We start from the raw sequence: 24,075 nt of genomic DNA, 5'->3' as shown, positions 1-24,075 counted from the left end.
ATAACTCTTGACTTAGGATCATTATTGAAAAGATCCAGTTTTCCACTATGTTGTACATTCTATAGAAGTTAACTGTAATACACAAGCCTACTTGAGACTATTTTAAATGATCCAGGCTTTGCCTCCAAGTTCATAGGTTTGCTTATACTGCACCAGAGTGGTCATTTCTAGGAGCTATTTAATGTCTACGTGAAAGGTGTGGAGAACTGTTAAGTAGATGTTATGAATTTATTAACTATTTTAGAGAGTTATACATATTAGCATTATGTACTTCCTATATCTTATTTTGGGAAACGAGATTTACGTCAATATACTATCAACTATGTACAGAGCATGTTAAGGTTGAGTAGAATTCAGAAGAAATGGAGTCAAGGATAAAGAAATTCACAAGTGATGTTTATCCTAATTATTTTAATCAATCTGATCAAGTATTAAAATGTATTATTAGGCAAAGGTAGAATGCTTGCCTAATGTGTGAGGTGCTGGGTTGATCAAAATAAGTTAAAAAATATAATGTTGGGCTGGAGTTGTGGCTCAGTGGTAGAGCACTTGTCTAGCATGTGTGAGGCAGTGGGTTCAATACTCAGCACCACATATTAAAATAAAATAAAGGTCCTTTGACAACTAAAAAAAGTAAAATAAAAAATGTCATTAGCTATTCAATGGACGGACTACTATTACATTAGGTTGGATGTGTACAGAATTATAGTGCTTTCTGAAAAAAAACATCTTCTAACCATATCAGTTCATATTTTCTGACAGCTTTATTAATACAATGATGTTTAATATCAGCCAATCTTGTCATCATATTTCTCCATTGTACTCTAAACATCATTCAAATGTTTTTGTTTCCTAAACTTGCCATGTTTCCCCCACACACTCTTGTTCTCAAAATGTGTGATTCCCCAGGAACCTCCTCCTTAACAGCTTCTACATTGTTACCATATAACAACTTAAGAACTATATAGTTATTTATATCTTTCATAAAGTCATATACTTGATGTAGTCATAACTGTATTGTGTTTGCAGTATCTAGCAGTGTTAGGGATGCTGAAGATGTTTAGAAATATATGCTGAATACTTAATGTAAGTCTAGAATGAATATGTGGTCTTACAAGAAATTTTTCCAGATGAAAATTCTTTCTGATATCCTGAAGTCAGTTCTTAGTTATTCTATACTAAATTAGAGAAGTATTCCCATTAGGAGAAAAGCATTATAAATATTTCAAAATTAACAAACTTAAAATATTTTAAAAACAATTTAAATCTGAATAAATTATACTCTTATGGGTTTATTATATGTATAATAATGTTAGCAATTAATATACCTCCACTATGTGAAGGTGAGTACTTAGTAATACTAATTATCCTGCTAAAAATATATATATGGTTAATTCCATACTACAATTACAAATATTGAATAAGAACTAGAAAATAACAAAATAATATAGTTATCACATTCAGCTATATAAAACTTCGATTTTATATCAGGCTTAGTAAAAACAACTTTATGATATCAAATTTTTCCCGATAAAGATTACAGCATATTTCTTAAAGGCATTTACTGCAAGAAATGGAGACTACTACTACTAGTAGTTGGAAGGAAGGGGGGAGGAAACAAGAGAAAATGGTTTCATTGGATATAAAGATATTTTGAGACACTATGATGTATCTTAAAAAAAACAGTCAAGTTATTAAGGTTTGTAATTACTGATGTTAAGCTGTTAACAACATCTATAGATGATAATCACACTGGTCTTCAAAGATCTCATAAACTTTAGAGTAATAATCTGATAAAACTTTAACAATGAAGTATTTTTTGGCATTTAATATACTGACTGAAATAGAACAAAAGGTGTTTTAAAAATTTAAAAGGTTTCTTAAAAGATTATTTTTCTCCCTCACCACCAAAGGGAATAAACAAGATGATGTAAAAAGAGAATGGGACTGATATGGAGCCCATCATGGAAAAGCTGCAGATCAAAATTCATAAATGGAAATAAATAGACATGAATGAGTGGGTTTCCTTTGGATCTTAACAAAAATAAGGTAGTTGACAGGATGAAAAAGTTATTACAAAGTTTAAAGATCAGGAACTTCAAGGTTAAATAGCTCTTACACTAGGGTGTATAGGTGGGAACACAGGAGATGAGTGGACAAGTTTAATCTTCACACAAAAGCTTTTTCAAACATGGCAGCACCATTATCTCGGCTCATTCAATAGACATTTAATATGCTCTTTTTCTATGAGGTTTTAGATTATATACTAGGGATAGAACCATATCACCACAAAATGAAATCAAATGTTAAATTACTTTACATCTAATATGCTACAAAAGACAGAATAAATAAATTAGAAGTCATAAATCTATATCCCTACCACACATTCAAAATTTATCATCTTAAAGTATATTCAAGGATTTTATATTACCCTGAAGAATGAATATTTAATATATGAACATCAAGTAAAATACTTAAAGATGAAATTTCATGGCTTTTTAAAGAAAGGGAACCTACTCAGAATTTTGGCCCAAGGAATCAACCATAAAAGTATCCTAGTAATAAGCAGACTAAAAAACAAAACAAAACAAAACAAATTCATTAGCAAAGAAAATCTCAAGTAATGGGATTTATTACAAAGGGTCATCAATCCATAACTGTGCTTCATATATAAGTAATAAAAAAATCCCCACAATCATTTAACTCATGATTGCTAACACAGTAACAGAGCTCTTTTTTTTTTTAAAGCAGAGATCTAAATACAACAAATTATAACATTACTTAAAAAAAAAAAATACAGTTCCTAAGACATAAAGCCAAAGTCATCTCAGCTGGCTTCATGAAGTAAACCTAACAACTTACATAATGTTTTTTATGAAGAGATCTCTATATTATAATTGCACATAAATTATAAATCTGTGTATATACACACAAAATGCACATGTACACAGATGCATACCACTCTAATAGGCAGACACGTAGTCTAAATACTAACATGAGATATTAGGTATACACATTTCCATTAAAAAATACACTTAAGAGAAACACACGTCAGCACTAAAAACACATTTTCATAGGTAATAGAATTACAAGTGAACAAACCATAAGAAATAAGTCTTTACTAATTAGGAGATATATTAATTTCCTTATTTTTTTTAAAGCATTTATAAATGACTCTTTGTTAGAACAGAGTTTAGAAAGCAAGGCTAGTATAAGCTGACAGAGGGCAGGGAGAGAAAAATGGTCCAGATCAAGGAAACAAGAGGGTACCACTTTCCATTTTTCAACTGACTCTTCTAAAATTTATAAGTATGCTCTTTATAAATATATCCCTAAACTTTCATTGAAAAATGTAAATAAAACCTTTATATAATTATGGTGCTAGCTTCCACATCCTATAATATCTTTTATATTAACAAGTAATTTTGAAAAGACACATTCAATTTAAATAACATGAGGTCATTTTTTTTTCATTTTTAAAATAAAAACAAAGTGAATTAACATGGAAAAAGTTCATGTTTAATAAAGACCAAGTAAAAAATAAAAAGATTAGCTATAAGTCACTTCTTTGAATAAAGAGTTCTTTATAATACAATGTTTTTAGTAGACAAGCTACAATAGTATGCTACAAAAATAATAATCATTATACTTATGTATCTGCTAAAATATTATAGGTGATAGACAATTCTGTTTTCTATAATGATGCCAATCTTCTCTATTTGTGCTGAACAATACAGTCATCGATAGCCACATGTGACTACGGAAGAAGTGAGTTTTTCAACTTAATTTAAATTAATTTGAATTTAACAGCAAAAGACGCTATGACTACCATGCTGGACAGTGTAAATCTAGATTTCCTAAATTCATAAAGTACAAGTCCTTAGTGAAACTCTTTCATACAATGAAAATTTAATATTAACTTTCAGTTAAAACTATGTTTCAATTTGCTTAAAGTACTAGACTCCATGGGTTATAGTATCATAAGATAAATCCTTGTATTTTAAATGTGAGTACAGAAAGGAACATAAAATTATATTTACTGTAGAAATTGCTATTATATTCTCAGCACTTACAATTCTGTCCCCATACCCAAAATAATTGTATTCAAGCAACCAGAAAATTTCATCAAAAAATCATGCAAAAATAACACCAACTCTACCTCAACAAATTTAACAATTTAACCAAATTTATGAGGCAAATATCACTTTCTATTACCTTTATGTAAAATAGGGAAAACTATCCTTCTGTTGCTGCTGCAGCAGTACTAGGTAATCACTGAACTACAGCCCCAGAATTTTAAAAATTCTAATTTGTGACAGGGTCTCCTTAAGTTGCTCAGGCTAGCCTCAAACTTGTGTTCCTCCTGCTTCAGCCTCCCAGGTAGCTGGGATTACAAGCATGCATCATTACACCCAGCTAAAACTATTTAGAAAATAACCTTACATACAATTTTCTAAATTATGCAACTTCAAACTATTCATGATAATTAAATCAGAGAGAATTCCATAAAAAATATTGTAAGACAATTTTCTTAAAATAATTTATATTAGTTATATACCACATAGCTTTACTGTGAGAGACTAGATATTAAAATTCAACTCACTCCCTCATTGCAAAATGGAGTATCTCTACAGTCAAAGGAACTTTTGGGAGAGTTAAACATTTATTCCAATACATCAGTCACTGGATTAAGAAGTAACTTTCAGAAACATCTGAAACTAAACATTGAAAGAACTTATCTCTATAACTAAATAGAGATAAAATTAATTACTATTAGAGTAGTTCACGTAGGGGTGAGAGAAGAAAAAGTTCATTGAGAACTTTTTATCTGTATTCTTGAAACAGTCTACTATTGTTTTATATAAAGGTTCTATTTTCATGTAGTAGTGCTTTAATTTATATAGATTTTCATTGTTTGAAACTTAGTAACTTTCAAACATAAAGCTGATTAGAATACAAATGACATCAGAAGCATTCTTACCTTTATTTGACTTTGTAGGCTTATTCTTCATAGACTTAAGGGAACTTCTTGATTTATCCTCTCTATCTTTAATTAGTTTCTGAACATCATCCAAAGACAGTTTTTGCAGAACCACCACAGGCTTAGCTCCTTTATTAAGATCTTCAACTAATCCCATTTTTTCTACTTTGTCTTTCTGCTCTCCTTTCAAGTCCATTTTCTTTGTCTCCTGAGTAATATTGCCATCTTTATCCCTCTTGATTTTTGGAATGACAAAATTTTTCAATGCACCAGACCTGCCCCCCAACAAATAACTTGGAAATTCTGCCTTATTGTCAGGGTGTGCTTTATTACCATCTACTTTACTTCTGTTACCTTCTGTCCTTTTGTCATCTTTACTATTTGGTGATTTAAAACCAGGTTTATCAGGTCTTGATTTATTAGAATCTCCTTGTTTAACACGAGGACTGTCAGGTCTTGATTTTTGTTCCCCAGAAGATGGTCTTTCCCTTGAGTCCCCTGATTCATGCCTGTGTTTTCTTTCTAGTTTATCAGTTTTTGAACCATCAGTTTTAATGCCATGTTCATTTCTACTAGAGGATCTCAATGTTTCTGGTCTTCGAATCCTAGACTGATCCCCTCGATGTCGTTCTGACTCACCCCTGTCATCTGATTTTTGTTTACTATCATGGTCACGTCTTAGCGACTCAGAAATTGATCGCCCATCAGGTCTCTGCTTTAAGGCTTCAGCTCTTTCTGATTTTACCCGAGGTGAATCAGATTTAATATCCTGTTTATGTTTTGACACTTCAGGTTTTTTCTCTGCTGATGGCTTTCCAGAATCCCTCCTATTTTCATGCCTGTGTTTTGGTGTTTCAGGCCGGCCTTCATTTTTTTGCTTTGGAGTTTCAGGCCGGCCCTCACCTTTCTGCTTTGGAGTTTCAGGCCGTCCATCACCCTTCTGTTTTGGGGTTTCAGGACGCCCATCACTCTTTTGTTTTGGAGTTTCGGGTCGACTTTCACCCTTTTGCTTTGGGGTTTCAGGTCTTGATTTTGTTGTTTCTGACCTGCCATTGTTTTGTTTGTTGTCATTTGGTTTTGTGTCAGAGAGTCTATTTTCATTCTGTTTAGGTTCAACTATGGTGCTCTCATTTTGTTTAGGTTCGATAGTTCTGCTCTCATTCTGTTTAAGTTCTTCTGTTTGGGTCTCAATTTTAGTTTCTAACTTACTTTCACTTGAATTTGTCTCCACCAATCGGTTTTCATTTGGTTTAGATTCTGATAACCTACTTTCATTTTGTTTTATTTCACTTTTAGGAAACTCAGGATCAGACTTTTTTTTAGGTGTTTCAGGATGGTTTTCTGGTGTAGATTTAAGATTTCCAATAATATCTTCCTGAAGAACAGAAACGGGTGCATCATTACATTGTTTTATTTCTTCAGGCTTTTTTATGGAGTCTGAATCCTGAGTTATAGAAGCCTGAGAGTCCACTCTTCCTGCCTGATGAAGATCAATGCTAACCATTAATGCTGGCCTTGACCCATTTCCCGTAGAACCCGTCTCCTGAGAAGCTGGTCTATTACCTCCTGTAGCACCCCCAGCCTCCTGTGGGTAAGAATCTTGTTTTCTTTTTTTCAAAGGCTTATCTGAAATTTAAAGATAAATATTCAATATCAGTAATAGACATATTCTTATCCTATTAAAAACCTATGGATTTTGACTATCTTTTTAAGTCATATTTTCAAAAAAATATAGAGAATGCAAAAGTAAATATGTATATATAAAATAGTAAGCATGAGTGACATAATACTTTTTAAATAAATAAAGGTTTAAGGGAATCTTCATGCTTGCTGGACTTCAACAAATATTAATGACTCTCATTTAAAAAAGCATACTTTTAAGTATGTAAGTACAAACATTTAAAAGAACAGAATTAATAATATATCAAAAACAAATGCACACTTATGTTCATGTATGTTAAGTATAAACCAGATTCTTTATATAAGAAAAAAGACAACCAGCTACAAAGCATACATTCTCACTTAAGGCAATTTAAACTGTTAACCACAAATGATTAAGAACCACATATCTATCCATATACCAAACAGGAAATATACTATATATGTAAGTATGGAAAAGAATAAAACAAGAAAACATAAACATGCCAATGAAAAAAGGTTACTGAAGAAAGTAAGAAAAAAGTTGAAAAATCAATAATCTGTCATTAACTTCTGATTCAGAATTCAAAGTCTTCAAGTTGTTAATAAAGTAGGTGGAGTTCAAAAATTAACACACAGTATTACATAGAAGCTAAATTTAGAATAAGGAAACAACATAAACCATAGGTATCAACTTAAGTACATAAGAACTTTTAAGATAAATTCTGTCTTAATTTTTTTAAATTTTTGTCCAGTGACAAAAATACTTCTGACTTTTCAACAAAAATTTTTGTGGGTTTACATACTGACCTCAGAAAGAAAGAATTGGAGTATTCTAAAATGTAAGGACAAACACACACATAATCACAAATCCACACTGCAATAAAGTTTATAGTATTATTTTAAGTTATATATTTCTGTGCAGGATTGTACTTCTGACTCTAGATTGCTATGTCACTTGCTATAAATTGAGTATCTAGTTAGTCCTTAAGCATAGTTACATTTTAATATATTAAAGTATTTGCCTACTTTACTTGCTGAACTACTTGACTGTTTTTAAAAGTCAATAAAAAAGGAATGCCCAGATTTTTTTATGACATTGACTAAGGTGATACATCATTTAAGGAAACAGTATCACCAAGTTAGAAGTTAAACTGAAGAGTGAAAAGCAGCCCTTTATTGTTAGAAAACAAAGTTCAGGGGAAAAAAAAAACCCAAAACTTAATGATAAATGATTCTTTAATACACCAAAATTCTACTTTTTTGTTCTCAAAGTGAGAAGCAGCAGTTCAGCCCAATTTAAAATCTAATCAAATGTAATTTACTTTGTGGGTGAAGATGTGTATCAGTGGGTAGGATGCTTGCTTAGAGAGCGGGAGGACCTGAGTTTGATGATCTCATCCCCAGCACTACCAAAAAGGGAAAAACAATTCACTTTGGATATTTGTTAGTTATTTCTTATAAAACTAAACCAATCTACTCCTTCAGTCATCTAGAAGTCAAAAATACCATCAAACATATTTCATTTCCAAAACAATTAATAATAATAATAATAAAGTATGCTATCATTAGATTATTTCCTAAAATTATAACATGGTAAGAATTTATATAAAGCTTTCTGCATCAATACTTAGGAAAAATACCCAGAATAATAAATTTATGTTTATAGAATCTTTTTTAAATGTCATAGAAAATACTTGAGGGCACACCAAATAATTACTAGCTTATAAATAGAATGCTCTATCACCATATACTCTTTACCTTAAACCTTTATGACAAGAACCTAGAAATTCATATAGTATAGCCCAAGACTTTATTTTTATGCAGTATGCTTTAGAAAGTCATCAAAATGGCAACCTAAGCATATTTAACAACTACAATGTTATTGGTTTCAGGCATCTGAAAATTTTTGCAAAGAAATGTGTGGCATATTCTTTTATTAATCCAAGTGAATTTTTTTTAGAAAAATATTTAATAGCTCAGAAGGCTAATTTTGGGGGGGCACCAGGGATTGAACCAAGGGTTCCCCAGTCCTTTTTAATTTTTAATTTGAGACAGGGTCTCATTAAGTTTCTTAGGGCCTTACTAACTTGCTAAGGCTAGAGATCCTCCTGTCTCAGTCTTCCAAGATGCTCAGATTGTAAGTGTGAGCCACCATGCCTGGCAGAAGGTTGATTTTTAAATGATCAAAACATTTCAGAATTATCATTAACTTCATTACAATTTACCTCTTGCCATTAAGATGGAAATTGGACAAGTAAGTCAATTTCAAAGAAATTATCAGGTTCAATCTATCTTAAACTATAGATCCTATGATTATTTGAATAAAAATATACAAAAGCATTTGTATGTAAGTAATGCATTAAGATTGAGAAAAACCTTAAAATTTTTCCCTACTATATGTAAGATATCCCTAAATACAAAGTTTTAATATTTCACCTATTGAAAAGTATTTCACCTTTTCTGTAAAATCAAGGAAATTTCACAATTTTATTGTAGGGATTCTTGGATATGTTAAAAGCACTCATTTCTGATTTACTTGGTCTGATTCAGTTGAATTTATTCCTATGAATTTACTCACTATGAATTTATTTCACAGTCTACATAAGTCACTTGTCTATTCACTTTTGTAATATCTTCATTATATCATAACCGTCATCTAATGATGGAAAGCCATCTCTGTGAAGAATGATTTTAGTATTTGGGACACTGATTACCTTTAAACCCTCTTCAGCATCAGGAAACTTAAGATTAGCTATCAGAATTCATATACTCCTAAAGAAAACGTAAACAAAAGGATACTACAACAACTGCCATCCAGATTCTGATATTTAAAAATAAGATCCACTCATATAGAAATTCTAAACAATTATGCTCATAAGAAATAAACTATCACTTAAAGACATTACATGTGATAACTGAAAGCACAATAATCATATACACAATAGCCAGTTAAGAAAAAATGAAAACATCCCACACCTAATACAAAGTATAGGCTGAGTGAATCATCCTATTCTTGTCCAAAATCTCAGTCCCTTTATTCCAACTGATAGTAGGTTGAGAATCCTTACCCAAAATACTTGGAACTAAAGTGTTTCCAATTTCAGTATTTTAGATTTTTGAATATTTGTATATACTTTACCAGTTAAACATCCCTTATCTGAAAATCTGAAATTTAAAATCCTCTGAAATCTGAAACTTAGAAAGTTTTGGACTTCAGAGCATTTTGGATTTCTGGATTAGGGATGCTTGATCTGTAATTTACTTCTTCTAAGGGTTATAGTGCAAGAGTATTATAACATTACAAAAATATTAGTAAAGCTATGCCATTCCTTGTACTTGCTAACATGGAAAGTGGACCTTGGAAAAGATGAAATAGGCAGATGAACAAAGAAACTTCCTCTTTGACAAAAGAAAGCAGGAATTGTCAGCACATGAAGGAGTTATTAATGTCAATGACAGGTCATCCCAGAAGCAAAGATGATTAGCCCTTTAAAATTAATTTATATAATTACACATGTTAATAGTATTAGCAAAAAGATTGATAAAAATGTCCTTTTGGACTATTATAATAGAGTATGTTACAGAATTACTGTATCAGTGTATACATAAGAACTGTCTAAAGAAGGAAAAAAAGGCCAAAGGGACAGAAATTTTCTAACAGCCAGAAAAGGGTCTCCTAAGTATGGAACCAGGGTATGTTAGGTTCTTCTACAGCCTAGGTAAAAAGACTATTCTAGTCTCTTACATGAATTCCATAATTATCAGCTATGTTTGCTGAAGTTTTTTTTTTTTTTTTAAGTACTAGAGACTTACACAGTCTCGCTAAATTGCTCAGGGTGGCCTTAAACTTGTGATCTTTCTACCTCAGTCTCCTAGGTAGCTGGGATTATAGAAATGCATCACTGTGCTCAAGCTAAACTTTATAATCTTATTTATAAGATATAAAGTTTTTATTTCTGGTTACTGAAAGGAATATTTCTGATAGCATATAATATTGGCAAACAAACTCAAGACCCAAGAGCAGAGCTCTCAGTAAAATCATGTAGGTAAGTAGTCTTGTTTACTTATTTCTCATTGTGAAAAAAAAAAAAATTCTTAGTGCCACGTACACTAAATACATTAAAAGTCAATTTGGGGGCTGGGATTGTGGCTCAGTGATAGAGTGCTTGCTTAGTATGTATGAGGCACTGGTTTGATTCTCAGCACCACATATAAATAAATAGTTCACTGACAACTAAAATACACACACACACACACATAAAGTCAATTTGGAATTCAGTCCTAAAAAGTAAAAATAAGATAACCAATGATGAAGTATTTCATCAATCAAGGGCTGATTATAAAATTACTACTTCGTTAGAATTTCACTTTGATTTGTGACCTCACCTAAAACCTCATAGCAACAACGTATATGAACCTTTAACCTTTTCAAAATCTCAAGGTATCTCTGACTCTCTCTCTCTCACACACACACACAAACACAACACACACACACTTCCATCAAACAGTGCAGAAATTGAATGCAAAAAAAAAAAAAAAACAGGTTTAAATCAAAGGTTAGATTCTAAAACTAAAACAAATCTATGGAAAACAACAAGGCTTTCAGAAAAACAACTTAGAAATGACAACTCTAATATGAAGCCAGCAAAACCTACTTTAATCCTGATAGCAACAGAAAACTATATCTTCACCAAAACTGTAAACCCAACTCTGTTCATTGAGCTTTTCAGTTACCTTTGTTATGGCCACACAATCAGATTACAGAGAAAACTGTTTAGATAAGTGAAAGTAAAACATACATTATAACTTTTCACAAGAACAGTATATCTTGTTGATTTTGTTTATTCTCCAAAGAAGTTAGCAGCATAAAACGAGTTTGCTAATATGCAAATACAACTATTTAATACTTTTACTTTTCTTCCGTTTCTAAAAGTAAACATTTTGTGTGCAACAAATGTGATACAATAAAAGTTCAGGAAAGTTTTAAAAAATTTCACCACTTCGTTTTTGGTTCTATCAACAACTACTAAAAAAATCATTTAAAAATTACACTTCTTTTTAAAAATCTAATTTCCCATAACAGATTAAATTTCATGCAGAAATTCAGTTCTCTATGAAATTTATATTACTGGGTCAGACAATCACTACTATGCATATTTCTGGCAAAAATGACTGTTGTAGGATTCTGGAATTTGGAGTAGATTAATATCAAGAGAAGCTGAGTAATTTGCTACCATCACTTGACATGCATATACTTTTATAAGAGGTTAAAAAAGGACATACACTTTGGAATTTATATAATTTAAAATCTATATAATTTTCTGCACCTAATACTACAAAGAAAGAGACAAGGAACCAGCAGCATTTTATTTCTTCCTTAACATCAAAGATTTATGTAGGAGTTAAAAAAGCTAAAATCCTAGTTCCCTAGCCAATAAAATACTTTCAGCAATCTCTGTACACCTATTTATGATTCACATACTCTGCAAACATTGTAGTATGTCTAAATACAGTCTAGTTTCAATAATGCTAAAAAGTCACCATGACAGATGATATAATATGAATCTTCGGCATGTTTTTTAGAATAGGAACAATTATTTAGTCACATAAGGAAGAAGATCATATAAACATGAGCTCTATTCAACATCAAGTTGTGTTCTAATAATTACCAAGGGATAAAATATTAGAATAGTTTATCAATCTAGAATGTTTTAATCATAAAAATAATTTACAAAGCATATTTTAGGTTTGGATTATATCAAATGTGTGTATGCATTTGCAAAGACAGCAAATTCATAAATTATTTACTAATTTTAATAACTGATTCATTGGTCTCCCTTAAATATCATTCTTCTTAATTTTTAAAATAAATTTTATTTATTTCAATTAGATAGATACGATAGCAGAATGTATTGTGATTCATTGTACACAATTAGAGCACAACATTTCACTTCCCTGATTGTACATGATATAGCATCATACCATGAGTGGTTATACATGTACCTAGAATAATAATGTCCATCGCATTCCACCATCTTTCATATCAAATATTTAAGAACATTCTAGGGACTTACTTTTGTTTGATTAGAATGTAATTACAAAGCATTAATTAAGTAAGCCTATAAACTCATAGAATAGCTGTGTCGTCTTCCAACTTGATCTTAATATATTAGTCAGATAAAAAGGGAACAATAACTAACCACCATAAAAAGATCCTTGCTTAAGGTTTGCTATTAACTTAAAATCTTTTCTGTAATTTGCTCATTACAAAAAAAAAAGATCATATATCAAGATATGCTTATTAACCTAGTGAAATATCTTCCTACTTAATAAGCCTACAGATAAATGTTTCTTAAATGTTCTTTCTTTAAAATAATTTTATAGTATTTAAATTTGTTTGGGGGAAGAAAGTTGAAGATGCACTATTACACTAACATAATTTATGAAAAAAGCATGTGATATAAAAATTGTTCATTTTAGTAGAAAAATATAAGCAAGTAAAATCATATAGTGCATAATAGATGACAGATCTGCAGTAGAGAAAAATACCAAATCTGAGAGTTGCTTTGCATAAAAAATGAAATTAAGAATTTAGTTTCTGAGGTATAAAAATTAGTAAATATATATATATATATTTGAGAAAATACAAAGAATGAATTGCACATTTGTACTGATGTTGAAGTGGTAATGAGATTATCTTACCTTTATCTTGAACTTCTTTTGAAAAGCGCTCCCTTTCAATAGCAGATTCCCTCTCTATTCGTTCAATTTCAGCCAGTGCATCCAATTCCACTTCATCATATATAGGTCCCTGTTGTGATACCTGTTGCTGATTCTGTACCACAGAAGTCTGGGGTTGTTTTGTAGCAACTGAAGTGTTCTGTTGTAAAACAGGCACTTGATTTGCTGGAAGGAATGCTGTTTGTTCTTGCTGTGACAAACACTGAGCAGCGTTTAGTGGGCGGTTTACATCCTGTGGAGTAATGGGTGTTTTTGAAGTCTGTCCTGGGTACTGCACATTAAAAGGAATATCATTTTCTGAAACATTGCTATTTTCCATACCAGAAAGCATATCCTCTTGCTGGTCCATGTCTGAAGACCTAACACGAGAAAGTCTTAATGTAAGTTTAGTAGAGTCCTTGGATGGAGAACTAATTATATCATACATTGCAGCTTTCTCACTCTGGTCTTTTTCATCCTTGCCTAATTTCATTTTCTTTTGTTTCTTTTGTTTTCTTTCTGGAGAATCTAACAAGATGTCTGGTGGAACATCCCGAGGTGATGAACAAGGTAGAGGCTGAGATTGTAGAATTAAAGGTGGTCTTGATCCTAGAAAAATAATTCAATAGAAATAATCAGTTGTGCTCATTTTATATTTTCTTATAGTGTGATAGAAATATTATAAAAGTGACAATATAGTAAAGATAGAACAAATATTAAAAAATTATCTTATCTAAGCACTTTTGTCAGAACTGAACAAGATGCTTTATATATCATTCACTTGCTGTTTTCTCTTGCAGAAGCTGGGGTTTTAATCCCTGAAAATACATTATTATAAGATTAAAATGGCTCATAAAGGCAAAACTTTTACCACACGAAGTATGTCTCTGATAAAACAGATGAACACTATCTGGTGAATAAAATCTTTACCATATCTTTAAACATATCCCATGTTACAGATGGCTATAATTAGACATTTTTATGCACTAATAAAAATATTAGTTATATTGCATATTAAGTAGCTATATTAATTTTAAAACGTGAAGTATTCTTTTATATATATATAATTTTTTTTAGTTGTAGTTGGACATTTAGTTATTTTTATGTGGTGCTGATGATTGAACCCAGTGCCTTGCACGTGCTAGATGAGCACTCTACTGTTGAGACACAAGCCCAAACGTGAAGCATTCTTTTCCAACAAAATCTAATAAGTAAAATTACCTAACTATCATTTTTAAGTATTTCTAAAAGTTCTAGTACCTGGACTTAACTTAATAAGTTCATATAAAAAAATATTAACTAATGACTTAAAGAAATGATGGAAGGGTCCATGAAGGATCAAGAATCACATTCTTTTTTTTTTCCCTTTTTCTGATACAGGGAATTGAACCTAGGCATATTTAACCACTGAGTCACACCACTAGTCTTTTTTTTTTTTTTTTGTGTGTGTGTGTGTGTGTGTGTGTGTGTGTGTATTTTATTTAGAGACAGAGTCTCACTTAGTTGCTTAGGGCCTTGCTAATTTGCTGAGGCTGGCTTTGAACTTTCCTCCTCAGCCTCTGGAGCTGCTGGGATTATAGACTGTGAGTCACTGAGCTTGGCTCAAAGATTAACCCTTAACGGAGATCTAGAAGAACAGATAGAATTTTAATAAGCAGAAATGAAAGCAGATGTGAGATTTAGGAAGGTAACAGAATAGGATATATTTGGTAAATAAAGAATTATGATGACTTCAAAATTTTAAGTCAAGATGATGCAAGACTGGAATTACACTGAGAGACAGGAATAGCAGAATAATACTGAAAATAAATTTGAAATACAGTAGGTATAAGAACATTTTCCTGGAAAAGAAACATTATAACTTTGGAGACAACACTAGAGCCAAAGATTAATTTAGGAGCCCTGTTCCCAAAAGCAATCAATGTTGCCATCAAAACTGAGTAAAAGAAAGTCAGGCATGGTGGTATACACCTGTAATACTAGCAACAGGGGAGAATGATGCAGGATGATCACAAGTTTGAGGCTAGCTTCAGCAACTTAGTAAGACCAGGGTCTTACTAAGGTTGTAGTTCACTGGTGCAGGTTTGCCATGCACGTAAGGCATGGGGTTCGATTGGCTAGGGTTGTAGTTCACTGATGCAGGTTTGCCATGCACGTGAGGCATGGGGTTCGATTCTCAGTAACACATAAAAATAAATAAAATAGGGCTGGAGTTGTAGCTCAGTGGTAGAGCACTTGCCTCACAAGTGTGAGGCACTGGGTTCCATCCTAGCACCACATAAAAACAAAACAGGCATTGAGAGTCCATATACAACCCCCAAAAGTTTAAAAATAAATAAATAAAATAAAGGTATTATGTCCATCTACAACTAAAAAGGTAAAATTTTAAAAAATAAGCAAATAGGGTTGGGGGTGTGGCTCAGTGGTAATGTATTCCTGGGTTTACTCCCCAGTACAAAACACACCATCTGAGTAAAAGAGCCAAGAAAAAAAAAACAATGGTAGTTAAATAAAAAGTACAATGCCAGAAATTTTGAGAAATGAGAGGAGGGAAAAGACTTAAAAAGAAAAAAGAAAAACGAGGAGGAGAATAGAAAGAAGAAAAGGGAAGAGAAAAAACATCAATGAAGAGACTAGGAGAAAAGCAGGTGAGCTTAGTATGAAATAGTCTTTTTTAGAGGTGAAAGTGATGACGACTGATCAAACATTTCAAATATTTAAGAGAAATTAAGAAGTTATGGTTTGAGGGCTGTGGCTGTGGCTCAGCGGTAGCACATTTGCCTGGCATGCATAAGGCACTGGATTCCATTCTCAGCACTACATATAAATAAATAATTAAATAAAGGTCTATCAACAACTTAAAAAATATATATGTTAAAAAAATAAAAAAGCTGTGGTATGAAAAGATCACTGGATTTGTTATTGAAAACAATAGTGGATATACCTGAGAACAATATCAAAGGGTTAACTGGGATTTAAAGAATATGGTTGATGAATAAATCAAAAAGTAGAGACAAATTTAAATCCCCTGATCGAGATCTGCTTAAAGGCAGGTTTACTACTTCTTCTTCAGCTAAAAACAAGATAGTACCATCTGGTATCTTTTTAAAAAGGTTTTAGTTATTTACTTGACTTTAAATATGCTGAAGGAAATTTTTAATTTAAATAATACCTTTAGGGGTTCCATCGCTTCCAGCAGGGGAGCATACTGGCTGTGGAGACCTCAAAGGAAAAGGTGCAGCATTTCTCATTGTTGAAGAATCTCCATCCTATGACCAGAGTACAAAATTTGTATTTTGCATGCTAGGAGAGGTCTTATAGATATCTTAGAAAACCAGTAAAAGACATAAATTAATGACAGGTAAAGTGCTGGAATTTAATAGCATAGTTCTTCTGTACTTCCCTGTTTTCTTCCTGATATATCTTAAAGAACTGAAATTGTATCCAAAAAATCAATAGTCTAAGCATGGTAATGAATAAGAAAACTGGTATTACTCATATGCTCCATTTTGGTTTGCCATTTTCTACAAAAAAAGCTAGGAACAATCTACAAGGCTATACATGTCTTCAGGGCAGAATCCATTGTTATCTGTTATCCTTAAATATATGTAGCTTACATGAAAACATAGCCAAATCCACAATAAAGCAAATTTTTAATGTATCAAGTATTTTAATAACACCAAGGCAAAATTAAATTTCAGGGAGGGAAAAAAAAACTTTGCACTGAGAAGAGGAGCCAGGTACTAATAAATAAAGGGTCATTATTTAAAGACACTATTTTGGTGTAAGCAGTATTAAATTAAAATAGAAAGTTAACACTGGTCTAGACTGGAACTCTAGGTACAGGAACCATGTTAACAGACTTTCAGTACCTAGCATAATTCTTGATACACAAGAATTATGGACAGTTGGTGTCCTTTAAATTGTGGAGTAAAAATGCTAGGTTATGTGACAAACACTGGAATTATTTTATTACCTTAATGATAACTAACATATTACATACGTCACTACTTAGCCTGTGCACCATGTGTAGGTAGTCGTCACTTGAGCCATGTCTAGGATTATCAGCATGATGATTAGCTGAATTGCCAGATAACGGACCAGACACTTTATTATCATGTATGTTTCTCAAACCACCTGCAACAATGGGACTTGATACTGATGCTAGAAATAAGAATAAAAACAGATTTATAAAAATAAACTTCTAAAATTCTTAGAGAACAACTGTTCGCAAGAAAAATTTTAAGCATGCAGAAATTATAGAGAATAATATAAAATGAACACTCATATATTGATTCTCAATTTGATCAAACTGTGTCAGATATCATTCAGATCTATTTTTGAAAAGTAAAATATTACAGATATGGTTGTATCTCTGTATTTGTATATTCCTTTCCTCTGTTCCCTTCCCCATATTTCCTAGAAGTAACTACTATTTTGACGGAAGAGTTCACTCTACCTACGCATATATTTACACTTTTATTGAAAATGAATATATTCCTAAATAATACATGGCATTTTGGGGGTTACAACATTGTAAATGGCACATTTATATATCTTTCTATAACTTGCCTTTGAACTCATTACACTGAAGCATACCCATTTTTTAAATATATAGTTGTATTTCATTTGTGTTAAATAAATAATTACAAATATTCTGCTGTATAATGTACACAATTTATTAATTGTTATATTGGGACATGAAGATTGCTTTAAATTTTTGGCTCTCATAAACAATGCTGGAATGGATAATCTTACACATGGATCTTTTTACAAATAATATGAACTCTGGGCATCAATTCAAGTAAAATGACTGCATATGCCCATATTAAAATCTTACTAAATATTACCAAGTAGCTACTTATATTCATCAGTATTATATGATAATTCTGACTATTCTGCCAATAATTTTTGTCATCATGACGGTGGGAAATATCTCTTTCAGTCACTGTAATGTGTATTTTCTTGATTACTAGAGAATCTAAGCATCTTTTCATGTATATTGACCATTCAGAGTCTCTTGTTAACACAGTTATAAAGGGCAGTCTCCTACATTTTCTTGTAAAAGTTTAATAATTTCACATGAAGATCTTTAATCCATGTATAATTTATAATAGTGATCCAGTTTCACTTTTTTCTATGATTATCTAATTATTTCATACCATTATTTTAAAAAATAATTCTTTCCCCTATTAAAATATAATACCATATGTATAACATTCTTATTTGTTATGGGTATATTCCTAGATGCTTCATCATGTTCAATGAAAGTAACAGTTTTCTTCCCATACATGTACTAATATTTTAACAAATCTTGATTCCTGTTAGCTTATATGACTTGCCTTTTAAAAATATTATTCTATTCTTTTTAGTTGTAGATGGACACAATACAGTTTTTTAAATTTATTTTTATATGGTGCTGAGAATTGAATCTAGTGCCTCACATATGCTCAGCAAGTGCTATGCCACCAAGTTACAGCCCCAACCCAATATTATCCTACTCTTGAACTTTCATTCTTTTATATGAATTTTTGGAAGTAGGTTAAGTTTCACAATAACTGGTATTTTTAGTAATACTGTATTGAATTTACAATTTGGGGAAAACAATAATCTTTATCCTACTAATGAGTCTTTCCATCCATAAAGATGTTATATCTCTCCATTTTCTAAGTCTTCCTTTATTTCACGAGTTTTATAATTTTCTCCACAAAGGTCTTATACATCTTTTATCAAATTTATTCCTAAAAATCTTGTTTTCATTGAAAGTGTTAATTATATTTAAAAGTTCATACTTATAGAATAATTTTGTTTGACATAATCCAGGAATCCAACTAACTTTTCAAAATACCTAGACATTCACCAACATTGTTTATTAAATAATCCATTCTTACTGATTTAAATATGCCATCTTTAGAATTTCAGAATTAAAAATCTCATAATTTTCTAATGACCAGTATAAAAACTGATGAAATGAGAATCACTGGATTCTAAACCCTTTAGGTTAAAAATTAATAGGAAATAGGATATTTTTATAATTGTAAAATATCAGCCCACACATTACTTAGAAATTGCAAAAGAAAAAATATGTACTGTGATCAGATGATCTCTACCTAAATGTCACTCTACCTAATTGGACCGGTGGGTTTTATATGCTTTCTCATGTGATGCAACATAAAGTACACATTACCTATGTAATAATCTTGCTAAAAATATGTACTTGAAAATGAATATAACCTTTAAAGCTAACATCTCATTTATTAAAAAAAAATATAGGGGGTATATCAGTAAATTAATTAAGCCAACTATGAAGTCTAGTATACAAGATATTCTCCAAAAATAGAGGTACAGTCTCTTAAAAAAAAATTATTAGATGCAAAAAATAGTATAGAACTGTTTTAGATTCCAAGAGCCAAAACAGATGAAAACAACAAATATGATGTGTGAGAAATTACATTATATTTTGAGAAGAAAAAAAGCATATATATGTATATACACTAGTCTTTCTTTATATAAGTATATATTGTTCTAAATGTCTTTAACATATATATATAAATGTCTTTAACATATATATATATGCTTTAACATATATATATATAAATGTCTTTAACATATATATATATGTCTTTAACATATATATATAAATGTCTTTAACATATATATGTTAAAGACATTTAGAACAATAGGTGAAAACGAATGTAGACTAGATATTAGATGATTCTATAGAACTGTTCTTAAAATTTTTTTTCAATGGTAAATTCTTGTACTTTTTTTTAGGAAAATCTCTTCTTGACAGATATATTTAAGGACAAAGTGTCATGATGCTCATTGGTGAAGGGATTCATTGTGCATGATTAAACTCTTCCTTCATTCTTAAATTTATAAAGTTGAAAAAAATGTTTTAAATGTTATCTTTTTCACAAGTTAAATTGCTCTATTTTAAAAATTCTTTTGTTCTACTGACTTACACATTTCCTGCCAGATTATTATTTTTTTTAATTTAGAATAACTTTAATATCTGGGTGGGATCAATCTCTAAGAAACATTTTAAATTCGTTAAGGATTTGAAAATTTCAAGAAACGACTCATTACTGAACAGGGCCTTCAACTACATATATTTCTTTTTTGGTTTCTTTTTAAGAAGCTAAATTTATTTTGCTAAAAAACATTAATAGAACTTAAGAGTAAAAACCGATGTTCTTTCCTACACATACTGATGTGTATATGGTCATTTATAAGAGAACAAATGTGATCTTTTGTCATCTGTTTTCTGATTAATTATATTAAAAATGTTCATCGAGCTGGGGATGTGGCTTAAGTGATAGCGCGCTTGCCTGGCATGCATGAGGCCTGGGTTTGATCCTCAGCACCACATACAAACAAAGATGTTGTGTCCACTGAAAACTAAAAAAAATAAATATTCTCTCTCTCTTTAAAGAAAAAAAATGTTCCTCATACTTTGTGTGCCAATATTTTATAAATATTAAGAATCTACATATATAATACATACACATATTGTTTATCACTCAATCTAAATTCAATAACTGTATATATTTCAAACATGATTTGTCTTCCTGTTTCTCCTTGAGTTAGTATATAAAACAGGCTCAACCTAATATTTAATTATCTAGTTTTGGGAAATGGGAAGGTAAATCACATGTTTAGAAAACTAGAAGCTGTCTGTTTTGATAATTCAGCTTAAAAGTTTATAAGTTAAAAAGTTTAACAATGAAGTACATTTTGACTTTGGGTATAATAAAAAATAAGAACACACATACAGGAAGTAATGAATGACAGCAAATGTTTAAAACGTGCTATTAATTATTCAGTACAAAAATATTTACTGATTTTTAAGAATCTTTCAAAAAAAGTAAAAAAACATTTATACTAATAAACTATTTTTTTTTGAATTTTTAATATTTATTTTTTAGTTCTCGGCGGACACAACATCTTTGTTGGTATGTGGTGCTGAGGATCGAACCCGGGCCGCACACATGCCAGGCGAGCGCGCTACTGCTTGAGCCACATCCCCAGCCCATATACTAATAAACTATTTAGCAGCCATGAAATGCAACTGAAAGCAATAGAATATTATAATATCAATATTACAATATTGAGAGCTAGCAATAAATTGAGAATTGATAATCTAATACCAGAAAATTTTGTACTAAAATCATTTATTTTCCTCTATGATAGGATAAATACTTACATAAAGTTATTCACAGTATATACTTTACCAATTAAATCCTAATTGCTCTTTGGCTTGGTGCTATTATAAAAAGAAAGTCCAAGTAACAGAACAGATCTTAATTTCATAACTAAATATAATTACGTAATATACTGATCCAAAGATCCTAAATGACAATTTCCCAATTGATAAATGTAACATTTTTAAATGATTTAAGACATATAATAATAAAGGTTGACAATTAAACATAATATTTCAGTTTGTTTTAAAAATTATAAAACAAAGAAAATAAACTTTCTTGGCACTATAGGTATTTAGGTATTCCCAATAAAGTAACAAATAACTTTCTTACCTTGCTGCATCTGTGGATGTGTTGTGTAACTTGAAGGATGAGAATATGGCATGTATCCTGCAGGACTTTGTGGGGCATATGGACTAGGCACTGGGCTATTTTGTTGTGGCATAAATCTGTTCCCAGAGCTTGTCTGTGGTGGCACAAACCGGCTATAACCCAAACCCCAAAGAAAAAATATCAGGAAAAGAAACATGCTATCCCTTGAAATTTCACTGTCATAAAATTCTTTTAACTAATTTATATATAATAAAGTCTATGCAAACAAAAAGAAAACTGCAAAGTTGAAAACACAAAAATCATTCACAATTCATAATATGGGTTCAACTAAGCAGTTAAATACTGAGGTAATTCAGTTAACCAACATAAAAGTACCAATTTGATTGAGATACAAAGCCATGCTCCTTAAAATACAATCTGCTCTACAAATTTCTTATTTATCTCAAATTCATCATTTTTTATTTGTTTGTGGTTTTGTTTTGTTTGAGGTGCTGGAGATCAAACTCAGTGCTTCCTGCATGCTTGGTAAATGTCCTACCACTGAGTTCTATCAATAGGCCAAACACATTAGCTGTTAATCTAAAGCATTTTTTTTTTTTGTCTAATGTGAAATTCAAATACTAAGATGGGAACTACTTCAATTATTATATTAGAATATACATACAACATTTTAAGGCACACATTCATGAGACGAAGTATTTCATTAACTTAATGTGTATACTATATATTTACAAACATATTTACCACAGAAAATAATACTTCATAATTTACACATACACAAATATATTACCTGGAGGGGCTATGTGAGATAGTGGTTTGTTGATAATTGGAAGATGCAGGACTACTGTGCATGGAATTCTGAGAAAGTTTATACTGAGACATCATCATTCCTATGCAATACATAAAAAAATTAAATGTTATTTTCTTCTAATAGTAAAATATTCCTTAAACCAGTCATCCTTTCTCATTCAAAAGTTCTTTTTTTTGACATATTTTTCAAGTTCAAAATATAGACCCTGTAAGACTTTAAATTTCAAGTAGAACCAATTTACAAAATCGTTTTCTATAAAAGTAATTTAAGACTAGAAACAGAGATGATGTTGATGATGATTAATTTGAGGTGCAAAACCCAATTAATTTTGAGATCAAACCCAGGGCCTTGTGTATACTAGGCAAATGCTCTACCACTGAGCTACATCCATAGTCCTGATTATTGTTATTTTTAAATTTTACTTATTTAATGTTTTATCATGTAGCTTTAGAAATGAAAAGAAATTTTAGAAGTCACATTATCTAACCTCTAATCAAACACTACACAATTACTAGACTTTGGATAGCTTTTTTATTATATGGGAATAGTTTATCATACACATCTTCCTTTCTTTGGAACCCAATTTCACCTTGCTTCATCATTTTGGTTCAATCCTAGGTTTAAAATATTACTTTAATTATGAGCCCAAAGTCCAGTTCTTACAATCTGCATCCCAAATGCTTTCTGAAGCAAAACAGAATATACTTTTTCCCTCTTCCAAAATGACTTCTTCTTACTTAAGGATGAAAAGAATATATATAACTAAAAAGCATGAGGATTGTTTTCAAATTCTTATATTTATTTTCACATTAGACATTGTTTCTCAATTGTTACACAAATGACATTTTGTTATCTAGGAGAAACAAAAATTCAGTTATTTAGATATTTTTAAATAGAAGATAGAATCTATTATTATCTCTGATTTTTAAAAATCATTTTTATAGCCAATCTCTGTTTGGAAGCTGCATATATTCCTAAACTGTGCTCAAGTCAGTGACTGAATGATAGCAGGATTCAAAAATTACCTCAGTGTCTACCACTAATAGTGCATTTTCTTATGTATGAAAAATTTAAATTCCTGAACTTTCTTTCGAAAAAGAAAGGCTTCTTTCTTTCTATTTACTCAAATTCAGCACAAAATTGTTTTGTTTCATAGTTTAATAATTCAATTACTATAACTATTGTTGATGGATTTTTTTTAAAAAAGAGGTAGTGCAATAGTATGAAATACGTGTTATAATTTTTACAAGTTGAAATTACTAGTTTGAAAGCAATGGTTTTCTAAATACAAGGGATAAATAAAATTTGAATAGTCCTTTCAGATTAGCTCAAGTTCCAAATACCTATGATTGAAGTGACTTGTATATTATTAAGTTTTTTCCACA

The 24,075-nt window shown here is 30.8% G+C and overlaps 1 protein-coding gene across 5 annotated transcripts in view; it reads right to left on the bottom strand.

Annotated features, from left to right (window-relative positions):
- Nipbl (NIPBL cohesin loading factor) overlaps positions 1-24,075 on the bottom strand; it is a 171,156-nt gene that overhangs the window by 67,806 nt on the left and 79,275 nt on the right. For 4 of the 5 annotated variants that reach the window (XM_005325630.2, XM_040273065.2, XM_021726577.3 and 1 more), the window contains exons 5-10: positions 22,670-22,769; positions 21,880-22,031; positions 17,346-17,506; positions 16,515-16,611; positions 13,325-13,951; positions 4,982-6,607 (exon numbers count right to left, since the gene is read on the bottom strand). In XM_005325630.2, the coding sequence (XP_005325687.1) occupies positions 4,982-6,607; positions 13,325-13,951; positions 16,515-16,611; positions 17,346-17,506; positions 21,880-22,031; positions 22,670-22,769 (2,763 nt within the window). The remainder of the gene's footprint in view (positions 1-4,981; positions 6,608-13,324; positions 13,952-16,514; positions 16,612-17,345; positions 17,507-21,879; positions 22,032-22,669; positions 22,770-24,075) is intronic. The other variant, XM_078017525.1, reaches the window with a different exon arrangement.

The sequence above is a fragment of the Ictidomys tridecemlineatus genome, chromosome 1 (genome assembly GCF_052094955.1).
Source record: "Ictidomys tridecemlineatus isolate mIctTri1 chromosome 1, mIctTri1.hap1, whole genome shotgun sequence".
Taxonomy (NCBI): Eukaryota; Metazoa; Chordata; class Mammalia; order Rodentia; family Sciuridae; genus Ictidomys; species Ictidomys tridecemlineatus.
The sequence above is the reverse complement of the archived record's forward strand: the minus strand, read 5'-3'. Positions and strand labels throughout refer to the sequence as shown.